At 40.3% G+C, this 19,307-nt stretch overlaps 1 protein-coding gene across 8 annotated transcripts in view; it reads right to left on the bottom strand.

Moving 5' to 3' along the window:
* ttll5 (tubulin tyrosine ligase-like family, member 5) overlaps positions 1-19,307 on the bottom strand; it is a 57,638-nt gene that overhangs the window by 36,800 nt on the left and 1,531 nt on the right. For 7 of the 8 annotated variants that reach the window (XM_082515248.1, XM_082515247.1, XM_082515246.1 and 4 more), the window contains exons 2-14: positions 18,839-18,978; positions 15,531-15,637; positions 15,365-15,447; positions 14,476-14,582; positions 14,132-14,262; positions 13,916-13,998; positions 11,383-11,452; positions 11,208-11,292; positions 9,199-9,300; positions 8,994-9,085; positions 8,764-8,871; positions 1,827-1,908; positions 1,424-1,485 (exon numbers count right to left, since the gene is read on the bottom strand). In XM_082515248.1, the coding sequence (XP_082371374.1) occupies positions 1,424-1,485; positions 1,827-1,908; positions 8,764-8,871; positions 8,994-9,085; positions 9,199-9,300; positions 11,208-11,292; positions 11,383-11,452; positions 13,916-13,998; positions 14,132-14,262; positions 14,476-14,582; positions 15,365-15,447; positions 15,531-15,637; positions 18,839-18,897 (1,171 nt within the window). In that variant the 5' untranslated portion in view covers positions 18,898-18,978. Of the gene's footprint in view, positions 1-1,423; positions 1,486-1,826; positions 1,909-8,763; positions 8,872-8,993; positions 9,086-9,198; positions 9,301-11,207; positions 11,293-11,382; positions 11,453-13,915; positions 13,999-14,131; positions 14,263-14,475; positions 14,583-15,364; positions 15,448-15,530; positions 15,638-18,838; positions 18,979-19,130; positions 19,289-19,307 lie in introns of those variants that run through there. The other variant, XM_082515245.1, reaches the window with a different exon arrangement.

The following is a 19,307-nucleotide window of genomic DNA, read 5'->3' on the forward strand; positions in this document are numbered from 1 at the left end:
TTTATAATTAAGAAGGGAGGAAACATAACAAAGACACAGTATCTCTCTTTCCCTGCAGCAAACATTAAAAAACAATGTTGATCTCTGCCTTGGGCCAGGCTTAATGACCACAAAAAGTAGGCTTACGTTAACGTTTTTTGTCTGCAAGTCATTTAATGTCAATTAATGAAAGCTACGATTTGTTCTTTCAACAGTGGAGCGCCCATTAGGAAGCCATACAGCTATTTTTGGCACTTTGCAAAACTCAACTCGTGGAATGCAGGAAAACATTAAGCATTAAACAATAGTCGACTGTCTCCACTTAAAACCTGCTGGTTAAAAGAAGCAACTAGCAGTTATGGCTTTTAGTGACACTAGCACAGAAAAAAAGCATACTTGCAGCACTTTTCGTTTCATGTTAGCCTCGCCAAAATAATGTCTTTTCCCCAAATATATACTTGTGCAATAAATGCTCACTGAATGATCTCTTAATTGTGCCTAAGTATTTTTCCATCCAGAGCTTAAGCATGAGTAATGCAAAATTTAACCTTAAAGAACATCTAAATCTTCAGTTCAATTTGTTTATAGGCTCTGACTCCTTGTTACTCAACAGTTAATCTAGCTTCATTCTGCGTTGCGATTTGTATATTGATGGCTTACTGTAGGTGTGGAACGTCAGCGTTATAGTATTTTTAAGATTCATACTGATACGATATTTGGTGATTTAAAAATTCAATACATTGAAAGATATGTTTTTTTCTTTTAGAGACATAAAACATCAACAGACTTCGCTAATATTTTATGTGTAGTTATTTATAAGTCCTTATTAGGATAATATGAAAAGGCAATAAAAAAATAATCTTGTTTTGTTGTCACAAGTTGTGAATTATAACAACTATTCTTTTTGACTTTAGTCAGATCGATGCCTACAAAGTTCCAAAAAGACTCCCGTAATTGCCCTTTTAACATTGTTAACATGTACCAATGCAACTGTTTGCTTTAAACCTGACATCTGTTAATGTTTACTTTTTCCCCATAACTTTTAATGTCGATATTCTCCCAAGATTTGTCCTTTGATTTTTATTTAGTGGCTGATAATATGGAGATACAGACATGTAAATGGACTGGTACTTATATAGCGCTTTTCTATTTAAGCACTCAAAGTGTTTTCTCACTACAAGCCCCATTCACCAATACCTGTACACATTCTTACAAGGGCTTTTATCTATGCCTAAGCCTAAGCACTTGCTTCCTAATAGTCAAACACCAATGTGTGAGGTATCAGGGCCTGAGGCTACTTTAATTCACCAGCATTTCCTATGCAAGTCTACATCAAGCTCAAAGTGCACATTTTAAATGAAGTGATTGTCTATAAAGTCCACCCACTTGTGCAAAACTGTGGAATTAAATATAAGCTGCATTCATTCCTGCCGGATGCACTCACCCACAAGTGAAAACATGTCTGCAATCATGCTGGCCTTTATCTTTAAATCCAAGGGAGCATCACTGTAAATAAGCAGATTTCACAAACAAAAACATTATTGGCATATAATGTCAGACTAAAATGCTCATCAGTTGAGTGCCTTCAACATGGCACTGAAATTAGGAACATTTTACAACCTTGAGATGATTAAAAAAAAAACACCTACAGCTTTACATTTTACATGGAGAACTACTGCTCAAGAGCACTTTAAAATAATAAAAGAAAGGCTGGCTCCTTTGAAGCAAACTATAATAAAGAAATGAGGGGTGTCTCAATACTTTTGCAAAGTACTGCGTGTTTTGGAAAAGAGATCCTCCTGAAATAACAAATGACAACAATTTAATACAGTAATTGAGTCACTCACCAGGCTAGGGAGGGAGAAAGGTTCACCTCTAACAACCAGGGTTTGAGGTTGGAGTCAATGAGCACATCAAAACCATACAGTTCTATAGAGGGAAACACAAAATGAATCAAAAGGTTTTACTGCAGACAAAGAAGTCAGCAGAAACAGGATTACTAAAAAAAAAAAAAGAAAAAATCTCCCAGATCTGCTCAGTTAAAGGATGAAGGATATCAAAGTCAGAAGCACTTCCAGAGTTCTGTCATAACCTCATTATGTGGCATCTGGCAACATGGCCCATGACTTTCTGCTATTGATTACACGCATGTTATATACCCAATCATTCAAGAAAGAAACATTTACCAGTGCCTGCTACTGAGGGACTGGCTCAAATGCTTTAACCAAGCATATATATACACATCTCTCATGAAGATTCTTACATAAGATGGTGGCTCAAAAACAAACTGTCCAGCAAATAATTTTGGTTGAGAAGGTTAAAGTCAAATGTACATAGTTTCATTAGATATTACCTAGAAGGACACTGCCCTAATGGTCACCAGAAAGAGTTCCAGCACCATCATAAGTTAGTATCTTTTTAACTTGGAAAATAAATTCAGATACTAAACTGGGACCATGACTTACAGTGGCAAAATCTAGGGAATTAGAAAGCCTTAGACAATATATTATTATAGTATATATTTCACCCCAGTTATAGCTGAGCACTGAGTGACACAATAAAAAAGTGGTCAGGCAGTTCCCCATGTAAAAATTAATCCACTCTACTCCAATTTTCTCTCCTGTTTCACTGACTGATATATGGCTCACAGTGGCAGAGTTGCCCTATGTGCCATATGAAAGCTCTCACACTGTTCTGGGGAGTGTCACCCAATAAGCCAACGAGCCATCGGCCCCAGCAGCAGCGTGCAGGGAAACCGCAGTATTTTACAGGGATAGCGTGAAGCCCAGCCAAAGAGGCAGAGAAAAAATCCCTCTAATGGCACTTCAAAAGAACAGGCTATGTTGAGAATAGGCCTGGGTGGCTGGAGGTTTCAAAGCTGCTGTGAGCAGCACTGTTTGTTCTAACATCTCAGGTCAATGCCAGTGTTAAGCACACAAAAGCCAGCATGACAGCCACCAGTGGCCCCAGCTTTACACTCAGTATCACATTGATAAAACAGAGCAGATCAAGTTTAAAAGGATGAGTAAATGTAATTATGTGATGTTGTATATAGTTAAAAACTCATGAAGTTAACCATTAAACAAACCATGAGTTGTATGAGATGTGTATAGTATGTACACTGGAGCATGTCTAAATAACTTGCAGATGTTGGAACAAAAAATAAAATCCTGGAGGCAGATGTCAAGTAAAACTGCTTGATATTCATCAGAAATGGTCAAGAAGTTTTGTTCATTTTGGTAAAAAATGCGGGTCTCCATTTATTACTTTCAATTCATTTTAGAATGAAATGCATTTTGTATCTGAGGACAGATGTTACATTTCCTTTCTGTGAGTGACAAATGGGTTATAGGAGCATATGCTTATAAAAGGTTATATGGATTTCGTTATATGGCGAAAACATGACTCATACAAACATGTCTGTTTGGTGTATGTAATTTATAGGCTATCCGCATGCAATGTAAAGCTGTCTGCTCATTCGTGTTTGAATGAATAAACTGTTTCTGTTGAAAAGAAATGCAACAGCCATGCAGTTTTTGTAAGAAACAAATCTGCTCTGGACCAACAGAGAAAATATGTTGAACTGAAATTGTGGCATAGGGTTCTTGTTTGCTGTAAATAAAATTATTTTCAACATTAAAGGAACAGTGTTTAAAATCTCTCCACTAGGTGTTAATAGATTTCAGATTGCAGTCAACTGAATACTGAATTCTCTTTTATTATGGTGCGTTGCTGAATAAGTCGGAAGTTCCCATTCAGAGATTTTTTGTGAAACGCCCCCTCAACTCGGACTGAAACTTGAAAAATCAGAACAAATCGACATACCCCAACTTAGTAATCCAAGAAGGTGGTGCTGAATTTAAATGTTTGTAAAATTGTGAATTTTTAATCTGTACTTCCACTGCTAAATAAGCCATACACAGAACTGATCAGGCTCGATACATGAATGTGTTTTTTAAGTGCAAAAAATAAGTATGCTGTATTTCTAGTGATACCTAAATGACTCTTCCTTGCCAAGAACCAAAACAAATCCTGTTTCTCCTAGCTTTTTCTGGAAGATCCTAACTTGGGAGTGTTCCGAGGTATCTGGAACGCGGCATTACCTGTCTTATTTCAATTCATAATCCCAGATATAGTGGCTGTTGTAGGACAAACAACTCTGGCTGTTGTTCATGTGTAGTGAGTATAGGCGGTCAGTCCTCTGTTTACCTCAGCTGTCTACATGCTTTGTGTCCACATCGATCAACACTGGAGAAGGCTGAAAAGGTCTGATAGAACTCGATGAGTCAGTAAAGCTCACTTCTGTCTACTGACAGCGATACTATAAGTTGTTGAGAATATCCTGAATAGCTAGTGACTGATCTCTCGCCACATAAATAAAATTTGATTAGACGGAACATCGATGTCCATCTCAGCCACTTTATTCGAGATGATGGGCAACATGTTGAAATCCACACACTGGCACCTGCTCCTATATATTTTTAGTGGATTAATTCTTTACATTCATGAGAATGTATCAGTTTGCTAGAAGATTTAGTTGCACATTAATCTATGTATATTAATGAGTCCAACATTCTTTTTTCTATTAAATAACAAAGAATGACTTACTGTACCTTTGAATGAGTTTGTTAAATGTAATTTTTTCAGGACACACCTTGAGAACATTTCTTTACATCAGGGAAGCACAATATCACTGGGTCACTGTATATCACATGCACTGAGAGCTGAACTTATGGTAGTGTCATAGGGTCCAAATTGGTGAAAGTGCAAACACTATTTTCGTGATGGAAATGAGCAAAGTCTGCCTTACGCCCACAAGCCAAAAGCTGCAACATAAGCTGCCACTGCCATCTTTACCTTCTTTAACTTCTGCGGATGGACGGGACCCCCACTGCTAAGCAGTGCTCACTTAGCAAAGCATTTTATTTTCCACTTGCTAGCTTTATACCATTCAATCCATTTTATAGGAAGATGGGGAGAGAGTGTGTGTATCATAAAGCTTATAGACAAGAGCGCTGGAATAAAATGGCTTAGCTTACGCTCTCACTTCAGTGGCACCACAACAACAGGGAGAAAAAACAACAACAACAAAAGAAAAAAAACAGGAGGTGTTACACCACCTCACCGTCCCCCCCGACATGCAGGCTCCATGTGTCACAAATTTTCCCCCAATTAGTAGCAGACGCCATTCCTTCCCTGTGAGCCTGTCGAAGCGCTCACTGTTAGGCACGTTTGTTCTGCGGCTCGACCGCTGCCAGGGGAACACTTTTAAATGTGCCCACAGAGAGCCCACAACAAGCATCACAGACAAGCAGACGAGAGGCAGCGAACATCCACATCACACCCATTAAAGAGGGAGGGAGAGAATAAATATGACAGAGAAAAGGGATGATGAAGAGTTTTTTGAGGGGTTTTTTTGGTGTGCTTTCTTTTTTGTTATTGGATGGGCGCTGCTGGAAAATTCACCACAACAGACAAATGCCCAAAAACAATGATCTCCCCCACCCTGCCCATGCAGCTTGTTGGTCCACAATAACAACATCAACATAAAGTATTTCCTTCATGTGTGTTCTTTTCACAGCAAGGACAATTAAATTCAGAAATAAATTAATGGCGCTGAACTGTTTCACTGCTGTCGCAAGGAGCTTAACAGGCACGCCTCAGAGCCACAATCGAGAAAACACTCCCAGGACAACAAATTAAGTCGCTGTTAACACTCTATAGCGTTATAGTGGGACCCAAAACCATTAATCATTCTCGAAAACACTCAGTTACACAGCAGCTGCACTGTCATCATAGGAAAACAAACACTGTGCCGCAGTGAAGTGTGGGAGTATCTGACAAATGTAAGACAGGCAGAGTGGTTCGCAGACGGGAGATCCAACCACACTCAGCACTTAATGAGGGACGTTCAGTGAAACATAGGACCAGTAAGTGGAATGTTTTGTGTGTAATAAAATAGGCCTTTGGCTTGGCTAATCAGATCAAAACATCTCATAATCAGCATCTCTCAGCAAAAAACCCTGTCCATTAATCACACAGCAGCGGTAAAGAGCTGCATGGGTGGCATTTTCTCTCCACGGACACACACTCACACACACACACACTTACACCCACTCCTTACAATGTAAAACGAAAAAACTGCTGTTTTTATTTCTTCCCACATGAGACATTACGGAGCTATAAAAAGATTTTGTTACAGTATGTGCATTTAGACACACCGTGCAATTCAAGCAAAGGGAAGAAATCCAATTGGAAAACAATAAACATTGTATTAAAGCCATTAATAGACATTAAAATGGCAGGGAACAATTTGCAGTAAATTAAGATTATAATGTGCTTTATGGTCTCGCATGGCTCCCTTCCAGACAAGCAACAGACTGTATTAAAACTCTAAACAATGGCTGCTTTTATCAGCACGTTCATTGAGCTAACACACATGTATTTGTTGCCACGCATTCTGACGCTTTACCTGTTTACTATTACAGGCATGCCAGGAAGAAGGCTGAGGATAGTGGTGGCTGTGAAGTGGGAAAATATAGTAAGGATAAGTGAAAGAGGAGAAGCAAAGGAGCTGACAGTGGCTGAGTGAACATGACTCCCAGGTGGTTAGGGTGGGTTTTTATTTCAGGGACAAGAAAAAGAAGCCCACAAAGATATCGGACTGGACTGCCTGAAGCTTAGACAGCTTTAAGCTTGTATGTTTGGAAAACACATGGTTTATACTGGTTTCTACATGTTCCTGTGTTCATAATGTATGCACATACACACAGAGAGCAACATGACCACACTGGGAGAGACAGATCAACAGAGAAAGGATGAGGGTGGTCTACTGTCTATCTTTGGAAATATAATCCTGTAAATAGACTATGAATGCTGTAATTAACTTGCTTGAGGCCATCTAAGACAACAAAACTGCACTAAATTCAACAGTAAACTGATACGGATGAAGTACGATAATGGCCATGCTCACAACAGACTCCAGAGTATTATGGGTCCTAATCAAAAGGTGCAGTACCTAATTGTTATTGTTCAGTCCAGCTACTGTATACATGAAGCAGACTTGGGTTTCTGCAATATTAATGTAAACACCTCTTACCACTTGTTCACCTTTAGTTCAGTTTCAAAGCAGGCTATGAACAAAACAATATAAAACAGGAACACATTCTTACTCGTCTACAGGTTGGTGCAAGATCAGATTCAGTTGCTAGTGTGCTGTTTGCATGCATCTGTGGAGCATTTTTGTGAATGCATTTAAAAAAACAAAACAATGGTAAATGGCCTGTATTTATATAGCGCTTTACTAGTCCCTAAGGACCCCAAAGCGCTTTACATATCCAGTCATCCACCCATTCACACACACATTCACACACTGGTGATGGCAGCTACATTGTAGCCACAGCCACCCTGGGGCGCACTGACAGAGGCGAGGCTGCCGGACACTGGCGCCACCGGGCCCTCTGACCACCACCAGTAGGCAACGGGTGAAGTGTCTTGCCCAAGGACACAACGACCAAGACTGTCCAAGCCGGGGCTCGAACCGGCAACCTTCCGATTACAAGGCAAACTCCCAACTCTTGAGCCACGATCGCCCGGTAAAACAAAACAAAACACAAAAACAGAATACAAGCACTGACAAAAATAATGAATGAGAACAGGAGCAAACCTGTTTATCCATTCTTGTTTTTCACCCCCTCTCTCCAAAAATATGTCATCGCATTGTATAGTGTCTCTCAGGTATGTATGAAAGCCAGGTTGAGGCTTGGTAAGTAAATACCTGCATGGTCACCTTTTACACCCTGGGTTAATGTGTGTTTTCTCAACCTTGCAGTGATGCTCAGGGTGCAGATAGCATCTTTATGCAGGCGAATGTCTGATGGTTATATTTTGCTGATATGCATCCAGTACAGCCCAAACAACCGCCCATCGTAGGACTATTACGTCTAAGAGGCCTGTCACAACTGTGGAGTCCTTTATTTTTCTAACGTCTGAGAGGTGAGGAGAATGTGAGCATGAAAGGGCGAATTATAAACATAACGCGGCAGAAGAAACAGCAAGAGAAAAGGGGGGGAGAGAGTGAAAAAGAGGCAGTGGTGCTGAGAGAAGCTAGGCCAGCGTACTCGCTTTCAAACCCAAAATCTCAGAAAGGCTGCCAGACACGAAGAAAGAGCGCAGACAATTAGTGCCAACACTAACATGGGTAATGGCTCCAAAATGGAGTTCACACGAGCCCACTGCAAGGCAAGACTAGCCAAGAAAACAGTCAGTCTAAATCAGGCTGAATGGCAACAGAGGAGAGGAAGCAAATTCCTGCTTCAGTCAACAGGCCGTCCACGACCCGGCAGCCAGTCAGAGGGCAGCAAGCATGCAGGAAGGTTCCACACTGAGGAATGAATGTCTACAACTTCAGCACGGTTCAGTGGACAAATAGTATGGAGGAGCTGCTGGACAATGAATCTGAAGCTGAAGAGAAATGTGAGGGGTGTGGTAATATGTATGACTAAGTATGTGTGAGTGCTTCTGCACCGTGAGCAAAAAGAGAGATTTTCTTTCCCCCCGGAGTTCAAATTTCATTCAAAAGAAATTCTTGAGGAGCCACATTTGTGCTGATGGCCTTCACATTCAGACTAGTCTTTCAGAATTTTAGCAAATTCTTTTGGAAACGCAGCTGGATCCCATAATTCACAGTGGCTGTAGCAGGTGTAAGCATATTTTGGGGGACTAGATTGTTTTAACTGTGGCTGGGGAAAAAAGATAGTTTTAAGAAGAATAGGAAATGATTACCAAAGCAGTTTGTCTTGTGAGGAACAAATGTCTTGCAGGCGGTGGCTATCTGTAGCTCAGCGCTCAGTACAGCTTTGACGATGAGGTCCTCAACTTGCTTCATCAGCACTGCGACAGAAACATCAAAGGAAAATAAGATATTTTAAAAAAGAAAACAGATTGAAAAGTTACTTCTGTCGTCATTGCATGGATATTAAAAATGAAAAGAACAAGGTGAAGGTCTAACTCACATGTGGTGTCCTTCCCCTCCTGCTTCAAATACCTCAGCACTGCACTCATACTCCATTTGTTCCCATAATCCTCAACTTCGGGGTCATCGCAACTGAAAAGAAAGAAATGAGCTTCAAACACTCCAGCCGTAATAAATGGATGAGTCAGAGGGGGAGCCTTCCCGTAACAGCACCGCGTTGTATTTTGATCACTGAAGGGACTTACCTGACATAATCGCTGCTCTTTTTGTTCACGCTGTAGTTGGTGAGGTGCATGAATGTGTTCTTGATGTTCTTTGAAGTCCTGTCATACTTAACTGTGGCAAATCTGTGAAGGAGCAGGGTTTATTTACACAAGAGGAAAAAGGGGGGGGAAAAATCCTTCTACGTAATCCAACTATTCCCCTACATATCCATGTGCCGTAACATCCACATTTGTAAGACACTTGACTATAAATAATAAGGGCACTTGGGAAAGAGATTAGTTTCTGACAGTGTTTGAGAGGAGTGGATGCCACATGTGCAATAATGAGAATTCCTTTGGCACACACCATGTACCTGAATACCAACACATGTGAAGGAATGTCAGGAGATAAAAGTGGGATTCAAGATTCGGCCATGATTTACTGAAAACAGTTGATAATGAAGCCAGCAAATAAGAGGGAAGTGGCACTGTGTTTCCAGCATGAGCACGCACCTCTATCAGAGCGAGGTGAGGAGCCAGTCATTCTATAAATCATCAACCCTCTCCTGACCCAACCGTGTCTGACAATAGCCTTTCTTTGTTAAAGAAATTATTATTGCTCTGAACACCCAGGCCTAATAACTCGAGCGCAATTACATAAAGTCGTGATAGATATGAGCTTTGAACAATGTCACAATCAGCAAACATTTGATTAGCACATCCTACAAGTGAAACAATAGAGCGCTTTGTTTTAAAGTGGCCAAAGCCACACGCTCCACACAGGCAGTCTGCAAAGTTTAGGATGCCCTCTTGTGGGTGCTAAAGGAAGATGAATGTAGTGTTTCACAAAGTCCCGCTGGATCCATAATAATAAACAAGACTTTCCTTAACAACACGCAACGTGGCACAAAAACCTAATATAACGTGACACATATAAACAGGAAGTTTCATGTTGGTTAACCACTTATCTAAATTAGGGGAGCCTATTCAAACTGTCAGAAGCCAAGAGGACAGCTCGCTAGTCCTTCACAGGGCTGACAGAGTGAGAGGCAAGGACAATCTCACATCACTGAATTTTAAATTGATAACTGGTGGTTTTAGAAGAGAGAAAGAACTTATATTTAGTAAAAGAATGTGTTGAGTGGACATGAAGATGATGGTGACTTATTGTTCTATCTATGCCATCCAGCCAGAACTGACCAACTAGAAAGTCAAATACAACCCTATGGATGACTCTGAGAAGTGTGTGAACTGCAGTTGAAGTGTGTCAATCAAATGCATCGTGATGTGGCGACGCCAGCAACAGCAAACAACACAGAGTGGAAATGTAGGCGTTGAATCATAAAGACGTAACATACTGTTATTTTTCAGTTGCAAAAAAATAAAAGTGAAGACTTTGATCATCATCTCATCAAGTTAAGGTGACTTCTACATAAGAAGCATTGTGAGTGCCTCCTAAGTGAGGTGTCTTGGGGTATACCGGTAGGAGAACCTGGGGCAGACCCAGGACACACTTAAAAGAATTTGTCTCTCAGCTAAATCAGGAACACTTTGGTAACACAGCCCAGAAGAGCTGAGGAAGTGGCTGGAGAAAGGGAAGTCTATATATATTTGTTTAATATATTTGTTTAAATTAAGATAAGATAAGATAAGATAAGATAAGATAAGATAGAACTTTATTAATCCCTCGGGTGGGTTCCTCTGGGAAATTCGACTTCCAAAAAAAAGCACAGCAACGACCGAAGTTACAGTTACAGAATTGTTATATATATATATACACACACACACACACACACACACGCACACACATATATAAATACAGAGACAAATATAAATAAAATATACAAAGGGGATAAATAGAATAAATAGGAATAAAAAATAAAAAATAAAAAATAAAATTACCGTCTCTATCAGCTAAAAGCAGATAAACAGCAAGATGTATGGCTGTATGGATGGATGGATACCAAAAAGACAACATAAAATCTTATGTAAAAGCACCAGGAGATAGCTTCTATTGTATTAGTCACCATTTCAAAGGTAAAAACACTCACCTAGCCAAGCCTTCCTCATACACATAGATGAGGAGAGGATCGTAAGACGTTACCAACACGTACAAACGAACGTCAAACTTGAACCCTGTAAAAACAACAATTAGATTAAGTCATAAAATTGTTCAGTGCAAATCTGTCAAAAGAAAATAGCAAAAATATAACTGTAACAACTCACCATCAATGAGTAGCGGGTTATTAATATAGCGAGACACCAAAATGTTTTCAGTCATGGAAATCTGATTTGGCTGTAGATGAGAAGCAGGACGCACAAAAGAAGATATGATGAACACAGAAGAAAATGCGGGCAGTATTTTATCACAAGTTTAAAGCTACAACACCACGAATGATTCATATAGAACTGCATTAAATACTCAAGTTCATTGGGCTGACGAGACGCTGCAGTGAACCATAAACATCAAAGGATAATAAGATGAAGAAAAGTTTCAGTGACGCTGGTCATAGCGGGTCAAGCTTCAATAACAGCCTATAAAAACACAATCTGGTGGTGGGAGATGGGTCATTTATGAGGTTGAAATGTGTTGCAGGTGGTGAAGTTGAGAAGAGATGGGGTAAAGGGCGGGGGGGGTAGGAGTTGGAGTAACCTCAGCGCTGGCTACAGTTCAGAGAAAAAGCAAAGCAAAAAAGATGAACGTATTTCTTTCTTTTCTCCAAATATCGCTCTGACATTCTTTCCACTGTTTCATAAAAATGCCTGAGAAGAAGAAGAATCGTGCACATGTTTTCCAAGGGTGAGAACCTTGTTGAGCTCCTCCAAGAGCCCGGGGCCTTGAAAGTGTGTGATTTACTCCGCGAAGCTTATTAATGTCTGAAACGCTGGTTGATACTTACTTCGAAGACAGCTGTATCAGTGCAACCCCCACACTTAGATAACATCTGGCCAAGTGACTGTTTGAGTTCACATGGTACTTTTTTATGTCAGTGTGCTTATAGTTAACTCCCACTAAGGTTTTACCCTTAATGCGAATTCATGCTTGCACATGGTTTATTCTCACACACACACACACAACAGAAGAGCTGACTGACAGTCAGTATTATTGTTTTGAGCTTTGCTTGGCATTAAGATTAGCTGTTTTCTTCTCCCCGTTTCTCAGTCCGTGTTAACCTATTCTTAAACTCTGCTGGCTTTAGCTTTGTAGTTACTATTAAACACTAGTCCCAGTGCTGGAGTCCCCATTAACAAAGAAAGATTCAGTTAATTGTGTTCAGTGTTGTTTTGTCTTTCATACTTTACAAATATGCCAACACTATTTTTATTTTTTTGAAAAGGCTATTTTGGGGAGAAGAACTGTGCATTTCAGATTAGGTCAGAAATCAGGATTTCTGAGTCCCTGGTCCGAAATTTAATCTCGAATGCCCCCTTCAACTCATATTTCCTATTCGGAAAGTCAGAGAAGCCCCACCAACCTCCAGTTAACAGTCTGCAATGGTGGCAATGAATGTAAAGTGTACTACTGTAAACAGTAGTACAACTTGAACTGTAAAATCTCCATAGCCAATGTTGTATGTTTGTGACTTGATAAAAAAAGCTATACACAAAGCACTGACCAGGCTCTACCCAAGAATGTGCCCCAATGCTGGTTTGAAGTATGTAAATGGACTGATTCTTATATAGTGCTTTTCTGTTCTCCTGGAGCACTCAAAGCACTTTTTTCACCCATTCACACACAGACTCTTTTCTATGCTTTTCAGTGCTTTCTAACTAACATTCATACTCTAATAGATACAAACCGGGGAAGCCAGGGATCGAACAACCAACCTTCTGATCAGCAGACAATCAGCAGATGACCTACTCTACCTCCTGAGCTACAGCCACCCCACATAAAAAACAAGTATTATGTTGTATTGCTTGTGATACCTGGATGGCTTTATCTCGCTAAGAATCAAAACAAATCCTGTTTTTGTTCTCGCTTTTCCAACTTTAGCACTGGAATGCACTAACTCTGGAGTGACATCACTTCCGAGTTCCAACATCCGACACTAGTCCGACATAAAAGCGATGTGGAATAACTTTCCCCATCTTTGCAAACACACGCCAGTGCAGTCACACCAAGCTCAAACACAGGTGGGAAAGAAGTAATAGTTGACATCCTCCAAACTTGGGGATCAGCAGTACCAAGTATACCAAGACTAAACTACACAGGGAATTAAGGAAGAAAGAAAAATACCTATAACCGTGACTCAAAATTACTTTACTTAAAGGTTAAGGTTTACTCTTAACCTTTCAAAAACACTAGGTTGGCAGCATACTTGCAACACAAAGTCCACTAATTTGCTTTCTTTTTTCCTCGATGACCACTCAGGTTTGTAGCCACAAAGCTCCAGGAACAAACAATGAGGTGGAATTTGTAGAAGTATTTTTCTGTCAAATTATATTTATTATATCACTGAAGTCCTCTGAAGGTTTTGACAACTGAAGTTTAGAATTACTCAGAGCCATTTAAAACAGTGTAATAGCCACAGTACACATTATATGTTAAGGAAAAGACTAAAACACTACAGACAGAAGGCCAGGGAGCCAATTATCTGCTATGAACAAGCACTTGGCAGCCATGACAGCAGACTCAGGGGAGGGTGGCCATCTGGTGTGACCGGTTGGGGAGAGGGAAAAATGAAAGGAGAGAAAAGTGTGAAGTGTTCACATTTTAAGGATCAAAAGGCACAGAAGTCTAAGAATAAAATAAACTCACATTGCTAACCAAGTAGATACCTCGTCCTCTTGAAGATGCTACTGGTTTAATTATCCACGGGCCCTTGTCCTTGGCAAAGCAATCTGAGGAAAAGAAAGAAAAGAAGAAGAGGAAAGCAGGAAACGCAGAGAACTGCAGTCATTCAAAATGACTGTAAACATGTCATAAATATAGCCCTGCTAAGACGAACAGGATTATGTGTGGGTGGTATCTTACTGCAGAATTCCTGGTACTCGGCGGGAAGCACAAAGGTCTGAGGAACAATGTGGAAGTTTTTGAAGCCATGAGTCTGTTGCATTCGCTGGATGTTTTTATAGAGACGGTCTTTGCGTGTCAGTTCGTGCGATCTGGACGTGTGGAAGAACAAATATAGGAACACATAACGGCTACAGAACACCCTGGGCCTGACGGTATGATTCACTTCATGCTTCATAAAGACATCGGTCCCAAATAAATCGCACGTTGCAAGCGAAAGCCAACAAACACATTGCCTCATACGGCGATATTTATAACAGAGGAAACAGTGGAAACACACTCTATATTTGAAACCTCTATTATACCTGGGAAAGTGGTTGACCTTCTGGAAGTCTTGAAGGCTGCGTAGTACGTAAGGCTTGAGGTGAGACCCTGTCCACATGAGGTTGAAGTCATTGCTGTTTGGGTGAACCTGAAAAATAGCAAGACTGAACTGAGCAGACAAGCCAGATGAAATGATTTTGATTTAGCGCACAAAAAGTAAAATACACCAGCAAAGGGATCATTAAAAGGGTAAGCTCTCAAGAGTTTCCAGCCACCAACAGAAGCATCGTATTCTGACGTCCATCACGTTTGATTGCTCGGCTGAATCTAAGAAACAGACTCCAGCATCACCACCATTACCCCATCACTAACCCCACGAACTACTGTACGACTTACGCTTTTGACACGATCTCAAAAGGGAAGGCCAGTTCACAGATTTCCATCACTGTCATGTTATTTTATCTCTTTATTTGTGTATTTTTCCAACAATTTGTTAGGAGGCGGGATTCACATGGCCATTCTGTCCGCGTCCCGTGGAGAGCCAGATGTTCGCAATAAAGGCTTATTAAAGTTTGGCTCTGTCCGGGCTGCGGTAGACACTCGTCTGCCTTTTGATGATGGGTTAGCAGCAGTCGAGAAGCATTGAAATGAAATAAAAAGGGAATTAATTGTAGCTGCTTGGAGAGAGCAATAACGGGGATTGTGTGCCCTCGTGAAACCAGATTAATGCTTTTTGAGGTCATTTTGTTTTTTTCCATGGGTGCATTCCCGGGCTTTGTCACCAGCAGTCAAATGAAGATTAACAGACCTACAGTAAAGCGTATCCTACAATTGCATGTGCCGCAAAAAAAAAAAGAAAGAAAAAAAGAAAAACAATGTATTTTTACAAGATTATCTTTTAAAGTTGTACGATTTAAGTGAGAACATTACCTCATGGAATCCGTGATTGGTGAGTATTTCTCGTACCAGGCGGCTCTCTGTGCGCACAATCTTGAAGGCCATATTATATCGTTCTGTGCAAAAAGCACAACAAGATATTCTTAGCATTGAACTTTTATAGGCTCCAAAATGACATTTTTATTACTCTGCACTGTACCTCCAACAGAAGATATGCTTCCATCTTTTGAAACAACAGCTTCAGGGAAAAACAGGAGAATCGGGATGGTCTTGCTAAGGCTGCCCCATGAGATGCAGGGATGGTCTCTAGTGGGTGACAAATTATACAGACACTTAATAAAAATAACAGGAGCAAAGTTTCAGAGATGCACTTTGGGGTGAATTTCAGTGCCCAAAATCTTCCAGGATGACATGAACTGACCTATATGGGCATCTTACCTAAGGCTGCGGGAATGCCTCGTGACGTGGTGTTTATTTCAGTCAAGCAGATAGAGGCAGGACCACACAGAGCTTTGTGAGGTGCTGGGCAATAACAAACCCATGTACAGTACTCCAAATACCCTTGTAAAAGTCGAGAATGTCTAACAGTACCAGACACAGCCTGCTTATCAGGGGGTCAAAATAAGATAAGGTGACATGATGATGGAGTAGAAGTCAATCAGGTATGACCAGCCTTGACAAGTGGGAGAGGTGGGGCATGCAAGCAACTGCTGCCCTTAGCTCAAGTATCCAGGTATGTGAGACAATATCGCAGATTATCGCACTGACACGGCTGGGTTGCTCACTGTTAAGAGGAGTCTTTTGATAGTATTTAAGCTTGTTGTTTATCATGAGCATAAGCCATCACCGAGACTACCCAGACACCTGCATACACACAAGATGTTAAGATCTTATACAGAAGAATGTGTTAACATCACCACCATCATCTCTGAATATGATCGTGCAATATTAGTACTTTTAAAGCATTGTTAATATTTGTAACAGTAAAATTCAAAGAGGAACTGACATTTCTTTCTATTACATTTTGGTTCCAGTCCCACGTCTACTGCATTATTGTACTTTATCTAAACTTGTTATAGGTTGTCTTTAATGTTTTGGCACATGGGCTAAATGAAGTATATCTTATCTTATTTTAAATAGAACGGCTTATTGGACAGACATCTATCAGCATGTGCAGGGTGCATTTTGTAAAACATTTATTCTCATGATTATGATTTTTCTGTTTTTATTAAATTCAACAAAACGTTGAAATAAAGGCCTGTGCTGTAGACTTGTGTTTCTGCCATGGTAGGTTTCCAATGGATGGTTTCGCCTTTATGTGTGCTGTGCATCTTTTGTGACAGCCTGTAATGTTATACCATGTAGCCATCCCATGTGGCATGAAGGTCCGCATACACTGTAATTAAGGCAAAGAGTGCAACCTTACTTACCAGAAGTGAAACTGTGCATACTCCTGTTATTTTGTCCATTTTAAATTGAACTTAAGAAAAACTGGTACACAATTTCTTTGCATTTTGCTCACTATAATACAAGCAAGCATTAAAAGGCACCAAACTCAAGGCGTGAACCAGTGTTGTTTCCAAAGAGCTATTAGCTGAACTGTTTGTGTAGCGAGATGCGCAGTGTGTCCTTAAAAGGGAAACTGGACAAGTTAAAGAAGAAAAAGATGTGGCAGGTCTAAAAAAACTATCTACAGCAGATGAAATGTTCATTAAGGAATAGGACAAGTACAAATCTGACACACGACCTGAGAGATGCATCTGGCTCTTCAGTTGATCTGCTACTCTAAACCAAGCCCTCATTAGCAATGGTTTAAGTGGAAGGGTGGCTGTCAAAAAGCCAGTCTTAAGGAAGAGAAACAGGGAGAAAGGACAGAAAAATGCCAAAATTCAAAAGAACTGCACAGCAACAGGCCTTACGGAGTGGTGAATCCAGAATTTGTCTTTAGCCATCTGTAAAACACACTGAAGGCTCTGTCAGGGTTTGGGGCTACATTTCAGCCAGTGATGTTGTGGATTATTTATATAATTATAAACAAAGAAAAGTGGTTTCACATTTTCTTCTACAATGCAACACTATCTGAAAAGCATCTCATTGCAAACAGTTTCATTTTTAAGCATGACAATGATTCCGCATACAATGCCAAGGCAGTACAAGTATACTTGGATTAAAAAACCCACAGTGGAACATTATCAGTCTCACCAGAGCCTGGACCTCAACATTATTGAAGCAGTGTGGGATCATCTTGACAGAGAACAGAACAGAAGGCATCCAAAGAAGAGCTTTGAAAGTCCTTCAAGATGCCCGGAACTTGCCCAAGAGAGTTCAGGCTGTGCTGAAGAATAAAGGCGGTCAAACAAAATATGACTTTCAAGCTCTTTAGAATTGTAAAAACTTTGTTTTTGCTTTATATACTATATTACCTTGTGTGTTTGCTGTTTCAGTAAACCGCGGCACCTATTTCTCATTTTCGCACCAAAACAGTACTGTCCTTTTATCACAGTCATGGTGACTTTCCTTTTGTGTTTTTGAGGAAGGTCAACACTTCTTTCATGGTGTCAAGACTTTTTGTGTGCAAGTAAAAAATTGCAGACAGCAGTTGTTTAAAAAAAAACTACTGCAATATTACTCTTGCAATGGAACTGAGATGTGTTTATGGGGTAGATATTTTTGAACAACCATGTTGTAGCATCTCAATGTATAATTACTGCCATGTCAATAAATGCAGCGTTGGTAGCCTGAAGGTTAAATGCTAACTCTAAGCAATCCAAACTAATTTAGGAGATGGAGCCTAAAAGCAGATACAGAGGAACCCAGAAAGGTATGACTAAGCACGGCTTAAGAGGGAATTATTAGACCGAGACAAGAAAGCAAAGACCAGCTGGTGCATCCACAGCAGAGGGATATATACTCATTTGTCTAAATGACAGTCATCAATTATACAGAATGAAAGACACCTGAAGGTGTCATTTTGTTTGCATGTATCTTGACATAAATGATTAAACAGAGCTCAGGACATCTTCTGTAATCCCTCACCGATTACATTTCACCTTAAATTGATTTGGTAACTTGCAATGAGAGAGAAAATGAACAATGCTTTTAGTTCACCATAATGTCATATTACAAGATGTATTATTTGGAAATCTTATGCAGTATGCCAAGAGGATCAGTAGGCTAAGAAGTTAACTGACTTGCCAAGTCCCACAGGGATTGCAGGGACTGTGAGCAATATCCTACTCTTCTCCAGTGTGTCTGCAAACAAGCAACAGTAGCTCCTCTTGAAGGACAAAATACTCAAAACAAAGGCACCAATAGCATTGATTGAGAGAGTTGTTGCTTTTTTCTTTAAATGAGAAAAGACAGATTTGAGGCAGCTTGTTTTATTTGTGATATAAAGCAGATAATCCCAGGTGCTTCTATAACCTCTGACCTTGACTCTGTTTAGATCACAGGCTGTCCTTTATTCTGCAGCAGACATATTAATATGAACTGCTAACTTGTACTTACTCTTGCTCGTCTTCTGAGGAGGATTCAGAGTCCTCTTTATCACGGATCACGGCTGGCATTTTCACTGCAAAGGGGGGTACGATCTGCCCGGAGAAATCTTCGTGGGACCAAGTACCGGTATCTAGTGTTTACCCTGGCATCTGCAACATCCAAGGGCAAACACAACAGTCACTTCTAAGATGATCTCATAAAAACGCCGATGTATTAATAACACTCTGCTCCACGACAGCTTAACACGAAGACTGCAACACTAACAGCGTCCTACAGTGATTTACAGTTAGCATGCTCTCACCTGAGAACCGCTGCTGCTTTCTAAGTCTGCCTGCTGTGGCAGTGAAATCATCTTAACACGTTATAGACAGTCTATGGTTAAGACAAAACCAAACTGCTAAATAAAGCGTTACTTTTATGCCTGCACGCGTTGTCAACTACGCAAAGTCTGCTTAATTTGACACCACTGAGGTTTTTA

Source organism: Aulonocara stuartgranti (genome assembly GCF_965226115.1).
Source record: "Aulonocara stuartgranti genome assembly, chromosome: 19".
Taxonomy (NCBI): Eukaryota; Metazoa; Chordata; class Actinopteri; order Cichliformes; family Cichlidae; genus Aulonocara; species Aulonocara stuartgranti.